This window comes from Grampus griseus (assembly GCF_964374135.1).
Source record: "Grampus griseus genome assembly, chromosome: 19".
NCBI classification, from domain to species: domain Eukaryota; kingdom Metazoa; phylum Chordata; class Mammalia; order Artiodactyla; family Delphinidae; genus Grampus; species Grampus griseus.
The window spans coordinates 3,167,642-3,183,833 of NC_139013.1; the positions used below are offsets into that span (position 1 = coordinate 3,167,642).

General features: G+C 60.1%; 3 protein-coding genes and 1 long non-coding RNA gene across 4 annotated transcripts in view; all 4 read right to left on the minus strand.

Annotated features, from left to right (window-relative positions):
* Nucleotides 1-765: 765 nt before the first annotated feature.
* Nucleotides 766-16,192, minus strand: part of CCDC106 (coiled-coil domain containing 106) — a gene marked incomplete at its 3' end in the record, with an annotated part of 30,511 nt that continues 15,084 nt past the window's right edge. Inside the window, exons 2-6 of the mRNA XM_082676882.1 lie at nucleotides 3,436-3,514; nucleotides 3,184-3,291; nucleotides 2,921-3,097; nucleotides 1,593-1,805; nucleotides 766-1,082 (exon numbers count right to left, since the gene is read on the minus strand). Of these exons, the coding sequence (XP_082533008.1) occupies nucleotides 766-1,082; nucleotides 1,593-1,805; nucleotides 2,921-3,097; nucleotides 3,184-3,291; nucleotides 3,436-3,469 (849 nt within the window). The 5' untranslated portion in view covers nucleotides 3,470-3,514. The remainder of the gene's footprint in view (nucleotides 1,083-1,592; nucleotides 1,806-2,920; nucleotides 3,098-3,183; nucleotides 3,292-3,435; nucleotides 3,515-16,192) is intronic.
* ZNF581 (zinc finger protein 581) lies at nucleotides 6,263-6,871 on the minus strand (the record flags this gene model as incomplete). The annotated part of the gene is made up of 1 exon (XM_082676306.1): nucleotides 6,263-6,871. The coding sequence occupies exon 1, from the start codon at nucleotides 6,854-6,856 to the stop codon at nucleotides 6,263-6,265; it is 594 nt and encodes a 197-aa protein (XP_082532432.1). The 5' UTR covers nucleotides 6,857-6,871.
* Nucleotides 7,922-10,293, minus strand: ZNF580 (zinc finger protein 580). Its single transcript, XM_082676547.1, has 2 exons — nucleotides 10,097-10,293; nucleotides 7,922-8,875 (listed from the first exon to the last, which is right to left on the minus strand). The coding sequence occupies exon 2, from the start codon at nucleotides 8,861-8,863 to the stop codon at nucleotides 8,345-8,347; it is 519 nt and encodes a 172-aa protein (XP_082532673.1). The 5' UTR covers nucleotides 8,864-8,875; nucleotides 10,097-10,293; the 3' UTR covers nucleotides 7,922-8,344.
* LOC309836483 lies at nucleotides 11,014-14,966 on the minus strand. The gene is made up of 3 exons (XR_014298152.1): nucleotides 14,829-14,966; nucleotides 14,132-14,242; nucleotides 11,014-11,115 (listed from the first exon to the last, which is right to left on the minus strand). It is a non-coding gene; the product is annotated as an uncharacterized lncRNA (long non-coding RNA).

Below are 16,192 nucleotides of genomic sequence, written 5' to 3' on the forward strand. Positions count from 1 at the left end.
TCCGGAGCTCTGCCCCTCCGAGTTCCCCAGGGCACAGCTCCTTCTCCCCTCCCACCCCTGTCTCCGGGGAGCTAATTACACCCTGTCTCCCCAACCTCCCCGTTTCCCGCCTGACCGTCCGTGCCCCGGAACCTCTCAGAGCCTCTGTCACCGTCTTCGCGGCAACGGCCACCCCCTCCCAGGAAAAGGCCGGGGCCCAGTTTATTCCAAATTTTATCATCTCTTTTTAATTTAAATTCACTTAATAATTATCTGTTTCACGTGGACTCGAGGCGGTCCCGGAACGCGGTTTGGGAGCTCCTTGCAGGGCGGGCAGGTGGGCCAGCCTCTCCTTGGGGCTGGGGGCGGCAACGGGGTATGTACAGTGCCCTCGCCTCGCAGTCCCGCAGTTTTCCCAGGAGCAAGGGCCGGGTGACGGCAGGACGGTGCCGCTCAGGTGGGAGGGGGTGCCAGTGTTTAAGAAAGGGCAGAAACCGGCCCCTGGACAGTAGTTCTTGGACCGCCCCCACCCCAGGGAATGCGGAGGACGGGGAGGATGCTAAGAATGAGAGAGGCAAAGGGGCAGATCTATATACAAGGGACCCGGGAAGGGGGTGGCGGTCCGCAGGAGGGGAGGGAGAGAGGCACGCGCAGAAACAGGCCACCCATCCGCCCCCATGCCCTCGTGAGGGCCCACCACTCCTACACACGCTTGACCAATGCCGGGAGGGCGGAGGGGGAGGGAAAGAGGGGCCGGGGGCGTGTCCCGGGCCAGGTGGGGCGGAATCACCGCTTGAAGCGGTAAGTGATGGGAAGCAGCAGCTTGCTCTTCTTGAGGGCCTGCACCTTCTTGAGGGTCTCATCGTCCAGGGCCAGGAAGCAGCGGCGCGAGTACTCGAGCAGACGCTCCTTGGAGGGGTCGAACTCGCCCACCTCCGCCAGCTTCTCGGGGGCCACGATGAGCAACTCCGCGATGGGCGTGGTCAGCGCCACCGTGTTGCGGTCCACTCGGTGGTGCTCGAAGGCTCGAGACATGCTCTTCAGCTTCTGGAAGGTGCCCAGGATCTTCTTGTAGCGGCAGAGCACACCGTCGGCGTCCTTCACTGCAGGGCCGAGGGGAGAGAGCGAGAGAGAGGCATTGGGGGGGGGGGCAGAGAAAGGAAGTGGGAAGGGGAGGCCAGAAGATCAGGAGAACAAAACAGAGAACGAGGAAAAGCAGTGAGAGTTACAAGAGGCGGAAGAAATGTAGACAGAAGTCGGACCAGAGGAAAATCAGAGAAGGCAAGCCCAGGGAGGGGGATGAGGAGGAAAAATGAAGGAGGGAGTGGGTTCAAGGGTGGAGTTCAGCCCACCTGGGCCATCGCCCCCTCCCCTGTTACTGACAGGAGCCCAAGGCTCAGGAAGGTCAAGCCCCAGGCGGCGGTGAGGGTGGACACAGATTTAAGGATTGTAAACCAGGACCACACGTGGAGGCCGGGACAGACAACCAGGTCTGGTTTCTTTGCTGATGGGGAGACCAAGGCTTGGGGGGACAAGGGGGAGCTCCTTGGAGGTCACACAGCAAGTCCCCAGCCCAGAGCCCCAGAGCCCCCCACCCCCTGTGCTTCGCTTACCCCGCTGCCTCTCTCGGGCCTTGGGCTTCCCGAAGCGCCTCCGGCCAGTGCCCCCTTTCTGCTTCTGCCTCTTCCTCTCCCCGTTACTGCCTTGTGCAGATGCTCCGCTGAGTGAGGAGGCAGCCGACTCGGGGTCTGAGGCTTCGCCCCCAGCCCCGCCTCTGCCGTCCCCCTCAGCCCTCCGGGGCCCAGGCTTCAGCCGGCAGTGGTCCTCTGGAGAGGTGAGAGGAGACACGCGCATGCGTGAACTTCACGAACAGGAGGGAGGGAGGAGGAGTCGGCCAGGTGGGGACCGACAGCACTGTCACACAGGTCCCCAGGAAGGGGTCCCCAAGGAGGGAACAGGCAGGAAGTGCACTGTAGATGCTGAAGTTCCACAAGCAGCTGGGATTTGGGGACAGAGATCCCAAGTCTCTGTGGGGTGGGGCATGGGCTGAGGATGCTCCTCAACTCGGTGGCAAGAGGTCTGGGGGAGGGGCCCAGTGGACCAAGAGAGTCCCGGGGACCTCGAGACAGTCTTTGACTTTGTGGGGTTCCCACGGTGGAGGAGGGGTGTTCTGGGGACCCAGTGAGGCCTCTATAAGCGGGGAGGCAGGCAAAGCCTGGGTAGGGGTGGGAGTGCAGACCCGGAGGGAAACCTTAGTCTCTGGGTCTAGTGCGCTGGGAAGGGCAGGCGGGCGCCCACCCTCACCCAGACAGAGGAAGCAGCGGGGGTTCTTCCCTGCAGGGCCCTCCGAAGGGTGGGTTTGGAGGTCCAGTGTTGGGGTTCCCACCGAGGAACTCCAGAAGCCCCTGGGCCTGACCATCCTTGGTAGGTTCCCGTCAGTGTGGGTGGATGGTGGGAGGCCCCAGCAACCCAGGCTAGAGGTGGCTCAAGAGCAGAGGGGTCCTCAGTAAAGTAGGTGTTGAAAAAACACAGGCCCTTTGCCCAGACTTTCAGCTGACTTCACAGAGAGGGAAGCGGAAGCTTTTGAGGGAGCCAGCCAGGGGCTGAACGGCAGGAAGGGGAGAGGACAGTCTGGATCCACCAAAACACAGCTAAAGATTTGGCAGAGACAAGCCCTATAAGGGAAGGGGATGGGGCAGTGTTCAGAATACATGGACCAGCAGGGCACAGTGTCCTGTCCAGCAGCAGAAGGACTCAAGCAGGAAGGAAGCTGGGCTTGAAGCCCCAGACATGGCCACAGGTGCAAGGAGCGGGCAAAATGACAGGTCCCCCTGAGCCGCCAGAGGATGAGTGTGGGTGAGAAGGGTCCTGTGTCCCTGAGGAGGGCCGAGCTGGGTGCCGGGGCCCAGGAGTGAGATGGGGAGGGGACTGGCGGCCTCACCTGCATCCATGCGGGCAGAGGAGATGAACTTGTCCAGCTGACACCGCAAGAAGTCCCTCTCCTCCTCCAGGTCCTCAATGCGCTTCTGCAGCCATGAGTTCCTCTCCAGGGCCATGTGCAGCTGGGCCCTAACACCGTTCATCAGGGCCACAGTCGGGGACGCAGCCCCCGGAGGCTCTAGGGACAGCAGAGGACCCTGGTCGACCCCAGGCCTCAGGGCCCTGCACCCCTGCCTGACTCAAGTCCCCTTTCAACCAACTCACCCTCGAAGTTTCCCTGAGAGGGGCTCAGACTGTAAAAGATCTGTGGGTCTAGGTGGGGCGTCTCGTCGAAGGGGATGGAAATCTCGAAGGCCTCATTGTCCTTCTTCACTGGAAAAAAGAGGCCGGGGTCACCCCAGGGAAGTTCCAAGGAGCCTCGGACCAGCCCCCAACCACGCAGCCCTGGAGAGGAAAGGGCAGGGACAACGGGCAGCAGCTGTGGGACCAAGGGTGGAGCAAGGTCCAGTTCCTCACCTGTCCTCCTCCGGCTAATGTTTCGCTCATTCATGGTGCGGCCTCCTGCGGACCCCAGCAGCTGAGAGCCTCAGGGGCACTGGACAGAAACAGCAGCCACAGATGAAGGAACACAGACGGACTCCTCGGGGACATCCCGGGGGAGCTGGGGCTCACGACTGCGGGAGGGCGTGCTGAGGGCCGGGACTCCTGGGTCTGATGGAGGAGGGGACCCAGACCCCTCAGGACTGAGGGAGGACCCCTGGGGTTACAAACTCCTAGACTCTAGAGAACGAGGGTGCTGGAAGAAGAAGGACCGGTGGGGTCGACAGAGCAGGCACATCCTGGCCGAAATAGGACAGAACCTCATCACAGGTCGCCTCGGGGCCAAAGAAGTGAGAGGTGCGGGGGAGGGAGAGTGTGCCCCCAACTTCCAGGCGCAGGGTGGGGGCCCAAGCCACGAGCCGCGCCTCCCCACCCCCGGTCACCCCACGCACTCGCGTGGGCGATCAAGGCGATCGCCCGTTGGGGAGCTGGGCGCGTGCGCAGTGCGGGGGAAGGTCGTGAGTGGGGATGCGCCCCCGCCCCCGCCCTTTGTCCCGCGGGTGGGAGGGGGAGCGACGGTGGCAAGTGGTCTCAGCGGGGGATGCACCTGGCCGCAGGTGCCGACGCGGCCACCACCGCCCCCACGGCCCGCAGGTGCCCGGGGTCGGACTGGCCGGGGCCCCACGCTCACCCACCCGCGCGCGGAATCCGGCCCGAGGACCGACGGCAGCGGCGGCGGCGGCGCCCATGCCCGGCGCCGGGGAGCGTCTGCAAAGAATAACGGGGAGCGGAGGGAAGCGACCGCACACCCGCGGGCAGGGCGGCAGAGGCGGCGAGTCTCGGAGCCGGGCGATGGGAAAGGCAGGGACGCCAGGACCGCCCGATGCGCCAGTAGGCGTGCCTCCTCCAGGAGTCCCCGGCCCCAGATGAGGCCGGCCGTTTGCGGCGGAGGCCGGGGCCGCACTTGCGCGATGGCCCCTTGCAGCGCACCCCCCGCCCTTGGCGAAGCCTGGGCAGGGAACGTCACGAATTTCCCAAATCCTGGAGAGCTGGCAGCTCCGGGGGTCCCCAGGGGTGGGGGAGTGGGGGGCGACGGCGCGCCGAGTCCGGCCCGGGAGAGGCGGGGAAATATAGGAAACAGCCGGGAAAGTTGAAGCACAGGGAGGATCCCCTTAAGAGATACCCTGGGAACTGGCCGGTGCGGACCCCTGCAACCCGCTCTGCTCCTTCGCTCCTTCATCTCCCACTGGGCTTCAGCACAGCCAGACCCCAGGGTTCCCAGGATCATGGGGTAGGGAGAGTTACTCCTCCCCGAAAATAAAGGCCTAGAAACCACTCCCCACCCCTGCATCATCACCCCCGTGTTGTTAAGAGCTGGCTTTGGAACATTCAGACCTAGATTCCAGTCCTGGCCGCTCCTTCACTGCCTCAGTCTACCTGTAAAGTGGGGAGATTATAATCCCTTTTAGGTTTGTTGTGGGTATATAGGATGATATGACACGCAGAACGCTCAACTCAGCGCCTGACCGCAGTGAGAGCTCAAGACAGGGCACTGTTACTGTTATCTGAAGTTAGATGGTGGGAAGCTCTTTCCCTCTCTGGGAAGTAGAGACAATTTTTTCCTCCACCCAAAAAGAGGTCGGAAGAAGAAATGAGGCCCAGCACAGTGCCTGGCACAAATCCGACACACAAGGAAAATTCATTGAGAAGGCAGATGTTTATTCAGCTTCTGGCCCAGCTCCACCTGCCTCTCCTCCCATTCTCAGGTAGCTTCCATGCTCTGGAATTTCTGCCAGCCCTTATGAGAGTCGTGCTTTAACCCTGCAGCGGGAGAACCTAAATGTCTGTGCCACCTAGAAAGTGTCACTCTCCCCTCCTACCCACTTCACACTACGGATAAATTGCAGCCTCAGTCAAAACGTCCAGGGGGAGGCACCTGCCCTAGATCGGTGTTTTTCAAACTACAGGTTCATGCGCAGATAATATGGTAGAATGAAATCTGGAATTGGCAGTCTTAAAAAAAAAAAAAGTAGATGGAAAAAAACAGAGATCTGCACATGGCAGAGGTAACTACTGTTAAACCTTTGTTTTGCATATATTGTGTATCTATACGGCGTTGCCATATAAAATGTTTCTTACAATGGATCGTGGTTTAAAAAAAAAAAAGAAATATTTAAAAACATTCGGCCTATATGACACAGGCGGTCAGGAGCCAAGCTAGGGCGAACCCCAGTGCAGGCCAACCTTCCCAGGCAAGCCAAGGCCCAAGTGGGCCAGGCACTTGCTCAGTCTCTGTGCTAGACAGTCGGCAGAGACACGGTCCCCCAAAACCTCACACGCTCAAAGTGGAACCTGTGTTTAGTGAGTGTCCAGTCTCAGACCCTGGCTGGGGAGTGGGAAGCAGGTCTGGGGCCCCTTCCCCCAGCATCGCAGGGGGGCCTCAGCAAGATGCTGCAGATTCCTGATGGCCCCCAACCATGGGTTTCCAGGCCCGAGAATTTCAACACACAGCACTCTGCTCCCTACCCCTCCAGTCAGGGCTCAGCCGTGGACTCGCTGATGTCTCTGAGGTTAGAGGACTCCACTCTGTAAACGTGAGGTCTTTTTCCCATCCTTATCTCCAAAACACTGAGGACCCGAAGATTACTCCTCAAGGCAGGGCTCAGCCTCCCCACGGGGGGGTCCTGTGTTTGTGTCCAGGGCCCCCGCAGCCCAGCCTCTGGCGCTCCCGGCTGTCTGAGGGCGACGGGAGTCCACGCTCCCCACAGAATCCCATGGTACCTGAGGTACCCCGCAGCCTGGCTCAGGGATGCTTCCACCGAGCGTGCTTCTGCAGCGTGTTCTGCTCCATAAATCGGCGTGGACAGTGCGGGCACTGGTAGGGGCGCTCCCCGGAGTGGACCCGGCTGTGCTGGGCCAGCTCGCCCGCCTCTCGGAAGCGGCGAGGGCAGAGCGGGCAGCCGTGGGGCCGCCCGCCACCTGCCCGGTGAATGGAATGGTGCCGCGCCAGGTGGCTGGCCCGCTTGAATGCCTTCCCGCAGGTATCACACTCAAAGGGCTTGACCTCCGAGTGGGTGATGCTGTGTCGCTGAAGGTAAGACATGTACTCGAAGACCCGGGAGCACACTGGGCAGCTGTAGCACTTTTTCTGAGCCGAAGCCCCATCGGGTCCGGACTCTCTCTGAGACTCCTCGTCCACCAGCACGGTGTACGGGACGCCCTGGGTGTCTATGAGCAGGTAGTGGTTGGGCCTCGAAGGGGACGAAGTCTGGGGACATCCTGTGGAAGAGGAAGGTCCGGGTTCTGGGGACCCGCCTGTCCGAGGGGGAGGCGCCTCCATGGCCTCAGCGGAGGGAAGCGCCAGGGGCTGGGGGCAGGGGGACGGCAGCACCAGCATCCGGAGGGGTGACTGAGGCCTGGTGGAGGGGAGAGAGGATGAGAAGGTTACAGTAGAGGAGGGAAGCTCAGCCCCACGGGCTCTGTTCTCCCCTCTCTATGTAACCTACTCAGGAATTCTGCAACCCCCATCCCCCATCTCCTCTCCAGTCCTTCGGCCCTGAACTCTGTGACCCTCTGTAAGGCTCCTACGCACCCCCTCCTTGAAAAACCTCTCCGATTCTGTTCCACCACCGACTGTACGCACAGGCTCTCTTTATCTTTCCGCTTTGTGCCCCCGCTCAGGTCACAGGTTGCCCGCAGGCCCCACCTAATAGACTTCCAGGCCTCTCCCTTGTCCACGCCACTGATCCAGTCTGGGTGTCAGTCCATCCTACATATTCCACCAAGAAGCATTTCCTACCCCCTCTACATGCACTCAGGCCTTCTCAAATGGGCTGTCACGTTGGGAACCCCATGTCCTAACCCGCCCACCTCCCCTTGCCCCGCTACCTGCAGGTTCTCTCCAGTCCGCGCCCATCCACCCCCCAGTGCTGGCAGTGTCCCAGCGCTCTCTAGGGTTCCACCAGCGGCCCGGGCCTTCAGGCCTCTCTACGCAAGTTCTCGGCAGCGCCCCCTCCGAGCCGTCGGAACAGCCCCTCCCCGCCCAGCGCACAGGTACCCGCTCACCCGGCCCCGCCCCTCCCTACGGCCCGCTCCGGCTCCCTCCCGCCTCCCGGCCCCCGTACCCGGTGCAGCAGCCTCTCGGGTCCGGGCGACTCCGGAACGGCCCCGGGCTACTCCCGTGGTTGCAGATGGCGGCGGGTCGGTGGCCTCAGGGTATCCCCCAAGAGCTGGCGGCGCCGGGTAAGGGGAGAGAAGACCAGGGTAAAGAGAAGAGGGTCCAGGGGAGGGCGGTGGGGGCGGGGGCGCCTGGGCCATCAGAAAACGGCTCCGGCCAGAAACACAGGCCGAGATGAAGGTTCCCAGGTGCTTATGGTCCGGTTTCCATCCCCCAACCCCGCTGCCTGCTTCACCCCGTACGCCCCACCGCTCCCATACGCAAATAAAAACCCTAAAATGGAGTGCGGAATGTTTATTGAGTAAAGGGTGAGGGCGGTGGGTGGAAATGGGGCGACACAAATAAGCCAGACTCTGCCCGTGCTCTTTTGTCAAATCTTCCACGCAGACAACAGTTCACCACTTCGGGGCTGACAACCAGGGCTCAGAGAGATTACGCCGCTTGCAAAGGCTCACACAGCACAGTTGGGCGGAAACTGGGCTCCGACTGGCTCCCAGGCACTGGGAGGGGCAACGACTTGGTCTACATCACACAGCTAGAGAGGGAGGGAGGGAAGGAATGTTTCTCCCTTTAGATAGTTGGGGAAACTGAGGCCCAGGGTAAGGCAGTAACCTCAGCGGAGTAAGGGAATGTGTGTGGGAGTGACGCTGTGTGGGTCAGACGTGGTGGCCCAGAGAGGGGCCGGGCAGCACAGGCCGGGTCTGGAACTTAGTGGAGGCGCACGTGCTGCGCCAACTCCGCTGCGTCCTGGAAGCGGCGTGGGCAGAGAGGGCAGGTGTGCGGTGGGCCGGCGCGGGCACGGTGCGTGGCACGGTGCCGCGACAGGTGGCTGGAACGCTTGAAGGCCTTGCCGCAGGCGCCGCACGTGAAGGGCTTGAGGTCCGAGTGCGACACGCGGTGGCTCTGCAGCCGCAGAGGGCTGGCAAAGACCCGGGCGCACTCAGGGCAGCTGTAGCCCTTGCGAGGGCCTGGCTCTCCCGTTGGTGCCTCGCGCTGTGGCGGGCCCCGGGGCTCCTCCTCCAACTGCACCGTGTACGTGTAGGGGACCCCGTTGGCGTCGATGAGCAGGTGGCGGCCCAGCCGCGGGGGTCGGGGCCCCGCCGCCGAGGAAGGAGTGGAGGAAGGGCCTTCCGTCTTGGGGAAAGGGGGAGCCTTGGGGGGCGGCGGGTCCATGGTCTCCGGAGAGGAGGACCGAGGGTGGGGTGGCCGCGGCGGCAGCAGGAGCATCTGGAGCGGCAGCTGGGAGCGGCGGAGGGGAGAGAAGTTAAAATCGCCACTTCCTGGGGAGAGTGTACCAATTCTCACTGCTTGTTACCCTCTCTGTACCACTGACCTACCTTCCCTACAAAAAAAGAAACTGCTTCTAGGCCAGATCGCTCTACTTGCATCAAGCAGCTTCAGGGGCTTCTACAACTAAGCTCACCATCTCAGGGCCCCGACCTGCCTTTCCTCCCGGGTCCTCCTCTCATCCCCCAGCTGGACCAGAGGGCTTCACCCAGCCACTTCCCTCCTCCTCCACCCCCAAAGCCAATCAATTTCCAACTCTATTTCCCCCTTTACATCTTCATAGCCTCTTTCATGTCACGCCAGGGCTCTTGCCTCCAGAATTTCTCTAATGGGTCGCTTCCTCTTCTTCCCAGCCCCAGCTCAGGTTGCATCCTCTCCCCCCAGGACCACCGCAGCAGCCTTTCTTTGGCCTCCAGACCCTCCTAGATCTCCATCCCCACTAGGTTCCCTGGAAGGCCTCCCATCTCTGGATACAGCTGTAGCCTCTCTTAATTTCCTCTCTAGGTACATCCCCGGAGCCCCACTAACCCAATTCCCCACTTTTCACCCAGGGCTCCTCTATCCTGTTCCTACATTTAGCACCTTAAGGTTTCAACATCCTCTCCCATTACCTAACCTGTCCTCGAAATTTCAGGTATGCCTACCTAGGACGCCTCAACTGCCGGCCTTCTACGTAGCCCACGGCCCATGAACTTTGCCACCTGCTACATCTCCACCCAAGGGTCCCTCTCTCTCCCCAGCCCCTAGGTATAAGCCACTGACATCTTTGCTGTTCCTCTCTATACCCCTCGGGGCCTCCTCTCACTCCCCGTGACACACACCAGGGCCCCCGAGTCCCTCTCCCAAGCCCCCTTCTCCCTCTCTTCTGCATGCATCCATCTGGCATCTTTATGTCCCCATTCCTATCCCTGCTGTACCAGCACAGCGCCTCCACCCCGCTTCTCTGCTCCGCTTCCTTCTGTAACCCCAGGGCCCCTGTGTCCCCCTTTCCACTACGCCCCCAGGAACCCCTCGCTCCCGCACTCCCTCCTGCCTGTCCCCCGAGCCCCGGCTCCTTCTCCGCCGTGCCCCAGCCCCACCCCCACCCCCGTTATCACCAGCCCCCTCCCCCAGCCCTGCCCGGCCTCACGCCGTCCCGGAGCCAGGCTCCTCCCTCCATCCCGGCCCCCGTACCCGGTACAGTGGCTTCTCGGGTCCGGAGGAGCAAGCCGAGGTCCCGAGCGGCCCGGGCTTCCCCTCGCGAGTGCCGGCGGCGGCGGGACCGAGGCTTGGGGGAGCTCCGGGCCGGCGGCGCCGGGGACGCGGGCGCGGGGGGCGCGGGGGCGCGAGGGGCGGCGGCGTCCCTGGGAAAGGGCGCCGACCGGAAACGCGCGCGCCGCAAGGAAGGTTCCGCCGTCCCAGAGCCAGCCGCTCTGACGGCCCGCTTTTTTTGAGTATCTAGGGATCGCGAGAAAGGAGAGGGGCCGAGCGCGCGGGAACCACACAGCCCGCCCCCTGCCCCCCGCTCCCTTCCCATCCCCTTCGGGGACAGTTCATTCTCTGGGACAGAGACTGATTAGTAGACGAGACTAGGCGAGGCTGTCTTTGCCCTAAGTCCCACAAGGAACGGACGCGCCCAATCCGTCCTCTTCCCACTGGCCGACCCGCCTGCATCCCCTTCCAAACGAGGCAGAGAGCGGGAAGAGGGAAGTTTCTGTCGGCTGGGCAAATGGGGAGACCGAGGTGCAGACAGGGCCAAACCTTGCCAGATGCAGAGGTGGGCAAGAGTGGCTCTTCCCATCGAGGAAGGGGGAGACTGAGGCACAAGGAGCAGCAGCGACAGTGTCTGGGTGGTGTCGGCACAAAGCGCGGTGGGCCCGATGCTCCCGCGCGCAGAGACGAAACCGAGGTCCGGCGGCCGCGTCCTGGTGCAGGAGCGCGTTGACCAGACAGAAGCAGGGCAGCCAGGCCAGATCCGGAACCTAGTGCGGCGGTCGGCGCCAGGCCGCGCCAGGTGGCCGGAGCGCTGGAAGGCCTGGGGCAGGCGGCGCACGCGGAAGGTTGGAACGTCGAGTGCAGCGCCGGGGAGCGCCCGCAGCTCGTCCTCCAGCTGCGCGGTGAACTAGTAGCGAATGCTGCGCGTGTCCACGAGCAGGTCGTGGCGCGGGGGGAACCAGAGGGGGGCGGCCGCTGCAGCTGGGGAGGGGAGGCAGCTGGGGGCACAGAAGGGAGAGAACTGGCGTTACGGTCGCGCCCACACCAAGGACCCCGGCTTGGCCAGAGATGCGTCCGAGAAAGCTGCCGAAAAGAACTTTCTGGGATGATGAAAAAGTTCTATGATCTGCGCGTTGTCCACTGGGACAGCCACTAGCCGCGTGAGGCTATTGCTCATTAGAAACGTGGCTAGGGCTTGAGGACCTGAATTTTAAATGGTATTTCATTTCTCTTAATTTAAATCTAAATAGCCACAGGTGGCTAACCGCTGCCCACCTTACGGTACAGCTCCTAAGCCACCCTCAACCAGTTGCAAACTGGAGACCCGCCGGCCAGAGAGGGCACCGTTATATTTGGTTTGGATCACAGATATGTCTTAATGTTTTACTGGGCAATATTTAAAAAGCCAGAAGATGCACACACACATTGCCAGCTATAGAAAAAAGTCTCTAGATGAGGCGATTAAGCATTCTCAGAAAACCTTCAAGAAACCTCCAGTGAACCAACAACTGTGATCTTAGGCTTCAATTAAAGAGCCTCCAGAACTGTGCTGTCCTAAAGGGCAGCCACCGGCCACAGATAGCTCTTAAGCGTTTGGCATGTGTCCGGTCTGAACTGAGATGTGTCATAAATGCAAGACACCTAAAAGATTCTGAAGACTGAGTATGAAAAGAGTGTAAAGTATCTCATGAATGACTTCTCTGTTGATAACATTTAGAAATGATGCTCTGGGTCTACTGACTGGTTAAGTATGTTATTAAATTAATTTCAGCTGTTCCTCTTCACTTTTTAAAGCATGGCTCTCTACCGGAAACTGTTGTCCTAGAGGTTCTTCCTCTTTTGTAATTTTATGGGGTGGGGGGCAGTAGGGACAGTGGAAACTGGTGAACTGGAAGGGTGTGCGCGGTTTAAAGGGGTAACTACACCTTCTGTCTGCACCAGGCTTCTCAACTTTGGCACTACTGACATTTGGGGGCTGGATCATTCTTTGTTGTGGGGGGCTGTCCTGTGCACTGCAGGACATGGAGCAGCGTCCCTGGCCTCCACGCTTCAGATGCCAGGAGCACCGTCTCTCACCCCTCAATCTCACTGCCCCCTAGCTGTGACAAGAGACTTGGCCAAATGTCCCCCAGGGGGCAGCATAGATCCTGGGCTCCACACACAACTACCACAGGAGTCTCCCACCCAGATCCCTTGCTTGAGTTTCAGACCCATGAAACTTGCTTTGTCCATGAGAGCCACGCCCAGCCACGCCCAGCCCAGCCTAGCCCACCCCGAACTCTGGAAATAATGACAAGGACCAACGTTTATTGGGCCCTTCCTATGGTGCCAGCCATCGCTAAATGCACTGAACCCTCAGAGCAGACCCAGGAGGGAGGTGCCATGCGGATGCCTATTTTATAGATGAGGAAACAGGAGCTCCGAGAGGTCACACATCCGCTGGACAGCACGTGCTTCTAACTGACCAAGTCAGAGCTCATGGCCACTGTCTGCAAGCACCTCATGCTTCTCCCCAACCCACTGCCGCCACCGGCCCAGCTCACCATGACAGCCTCCCCACCGCAACCCCCCCCCCCCCGTCCCTTCTCTCTATGGCAACACTGCAGCAGTATAATTACGCTAACCCACAGAATCATGTCATCACCTGACCTAAAACCCTCCTTGCTGCACTTGGAATAAAACTCAGCCAGCCCACCTGGCCTACTTCCAGGGCCTTGTGTTTGCTGTTCTGCCCTCTGGAATACTCCTCCCAGCCCCTCACAAGGACACACCCTTTCTGGCCATTCAGGTCTCAACTCGAGTAATCCTTCGTCACTGAAGCGGCTGCTGGTTGTGTCAGAGCTCAAGCTGGTGAGCAGGTGAGGCCCTGCTCCGTCTGGTCAGGCCATTCCCTCCGCATCTCGTACTGCAGTCCGTAGTGGTCTTGCTCGTTTTTGGATTTGCTACTTTACTGCCTGCTTTTCCAGCTCTGTCCTAGGCAACATTCTACCCTCAGAACCTAGCAAAGGTCTGGGGAGAGGGTAGGGGCTCGGTTCAGTATTGGCTGAATGAATGAATTCAGTCACCCCGTCCAAAGGTAAAGCATCTCTCCCCACCAACGCAAAAAGCCTCGCTTATCTCCTGGGACAGGAGCATAATGAAGCCCCACACCCACACCAGTCTGAAGCTCTAACATCCTCATCCCGCCCCCCCCTTCTACACTCCCCAAAGCCAGAAGGCACCAAGTTCTGTCCCTCCCTCATCCTGAATGTTCCCCTCTGCTCCCCAAGCCCCAGCTCTGGCCCCTCCTTCCTGTGCAGGGCCCCTGCACCAGCCTTCTCCCTGCTATCTTGGCCCCCAGTACTGCCCCCGCCCTCCTTGACACTCTTCTCACAGCTGTCTCATATGTAACCTCTGCACAAAATCTTGTCACGGCCCCCATGACCCTCAGGACCAAGTCCGCACGTTCCTCAGCCTGGGATTTGAAGCCCTTCATGAGGTGGCCCAGCCAATCCACCTCATCCCAGCCCCACATGGCATCTCACGGTCCCCTAATGGGACCTAGGGACGTGGCCCTAGGAAAGCACTCCAGCCAATAACTCACACCGCAGAGGAAAGGCTCCCACCTCACTTGTGTTCCAGCCCTACCCCTGCAATTAAAAAAGAATCAAAACTAACTAACGTTATCTGCACCTGTCTCAGCAGGCACGAGTTGCTATAAAGAAGTGATGGAGCAGTTGGCGCTACCTTCGTATTAGGTGAGTTTGCAGCTCACCTGATAAGGATGTTTCATTCTATCCCATCTTACAGATTGGGAAACTGAGTTCCAGAATGGGATGGTGATCTATCTCAGGCTATAAACAGAGGCTGTGGCACAGTCAGGGATTCAGCAAGAGACTCCTGCATCTCACCCCTGGCCAGGATGGCTGGGAAACACAAGCCATTCCCTATTTCAGGATGAGGAAACTGAGGCCCAGAGAGGCAGCCTCAGGTCACACAGCAAGTAAACAGTGAGGCCAAAACCCCAGCCTCTACCTTCTGTACCAGAAACAAGAGATTCTATGGAGCCCCTGCAGTCTCTCCATGGTCCAGGAAATTCCTTCCAGCCAAGTGGTCCAGAACGTGCTGCGCCTGCTGCCCGGCATCCTGAAAACGCCAGAACACAGCGGGCAGGTGTGAGCCCGACCCAACCGGAGCTGGCGTATGAAGCGATACCTCGCCGGGGCGCTTGAAGGCCTGGCCGCAGACGAAGGGCCGGAGTTCTGAGTGGGAGATGCTGTAGCTCCTGCGGTGCGGGCAGCTCTTGAAGACCTGAAAACACTGGGGACAACTGAAGCCTTGCGGAGCGGGGTGGGGGGGTGTTGGGCTCCAGCCAGCGGGCCTCCGCCGTGTGCACGTATAGGGAACACCATTCCCGTCAGGGAGCAGGTGACGGCCCCTGAGAGGCGGGCTGAGGCCGCGGGATGGGGATGGCGGGGGTGGAGGAAGAGGAGGGGGCCGGCTTAGGGGCGGGGACCACCCTAGGGAGGGAGAGGCCCATGGCCTCCAGAGAGATTCAGGGTCAAGGTACACTTTGGGAGGCTGAGGGGAGGACAGACGGGCGAGTAGATGAAGTTCTTTCTCCGGAATTCACCAGCTCAAAGCCTCTCCATCCCGCGCCCGCGAGTCTAAGCGAGTGACCCAGCGGACGCACCGCTCGGGCCTCTCCGGTCGCCCGGAGCTCAGCGCCTACCTCCCGGCGCCGGCTCGCGGTGCGGAGGTCTCTCGGGTCCGAGCGCGGTGGGAAGCGGCTCGAGGGGCGGCCCCAGGAGGTCCGCCGCGCGGGGTGGTGGACTCGGAGAGCCCGGAGACGGCTCCCACTCCTACCTCCGTCTCGGCCAGACGCGGCCCCAGAAATCCGCCCCGGCGGGAAACAAACACCCGCGAACAATGGTTCCGGGTGTCTGCCCGCCTGACTTCTCTGCAATAAGGCGGAGAAAAGCCAATATAAAGTCATTGGCGACGTGGTAGATACAGAGGGAGGGAAGACAAAAGGGATGGCTTTTTGTCCGAAAAGCTGTGACTTTTCTTTAAAAGTCACTTTATCTATGGTTTCCCTGGCCGTCCAGTGGTTAAGACTCAGCCTTCCAATGGAGGGGGTGCGGGTTTGAGTTGGATCCCTGGTCTGGGAGCTAGGATCCCACATGACCGGCAGCCATAAAACCAAAACATAAACAACAGAAGCAATACTGTAACAAACTCAATAAAGACTTTAAAAAAAGAAGTTCCACATTAAACAAAAAAAGTCACTTTATCCTTCTGGGCTGGAGAAGAAACTAGTCGTCCTAAAACAAGAAATACTTTCTTCAATAGGAAAGAAAATAGACCGTCTACCTACAAATAGGAACCGAAACCAGAAAGGGCTAGTGACTGGTCGGCTGCTACACAGCAAAGACAAAGAGCCACAATTATTCAGCCGGTGGGACAGCTGAGGAAACCCAGGCCTTGTGATTTAATGTGTTACATGGCAAGAAAATGGAGTCAGGTATCATTCTCTGTGTTGGTGGTAAAACCAAGGCCAGAGAGGGGTAGTCACCGGCCCTGGGTCACACAGCTAGTCGGGGCTGGCTTGTATGATGCCAGTCCCTCCACAGGGCTGGAGTGGTGGAGGGAAGTGACACCCGGGTCTGGAGAACACCTGAACTCCTGGCCTCAGTCTCCACAGCCAGCCAGGAAGTCCTGCCCTGATGAATACACCAGGATGCATTGGGCCACCCCCTGGAAAGTGGTCAACCCACCCCAGGTGGGTTAGCCGGTGCTGGCTGCGGTGGCTGGAGCACTTGAATGCCTTCCCACAGGGGCCACACACTTAGGGGCAGAGTGCCGAGTGCAGGACACGATGCTACCTGAGGTAAAACAGGCTCTTACACGTTTGTAAGCACATGGGGCAGAAGTGTGATGGGAGCTGGCCCATCTCTTTTTGCATCACCCTGAGCTGCTTCCTCAAGCCACAGAAGGATGTGTGTGGTGATCAATAAGTGACCACTTGAGCTTGCGAGCACAGGTGAGGACAAAATAGGTGACTGAGTTTGAGATGCGTCCCGGGACATTCCCAGT

Excerpts from the sequence above, each read along its gene's own strand:
- ZNF580 (XM_082676547.1), bottom strand. The coding sequence starts at position 8,863 with ATGCTCCTGCTGCCGCCGCGGCCACCCCACCCTCGGTCCTCCTCTCCG.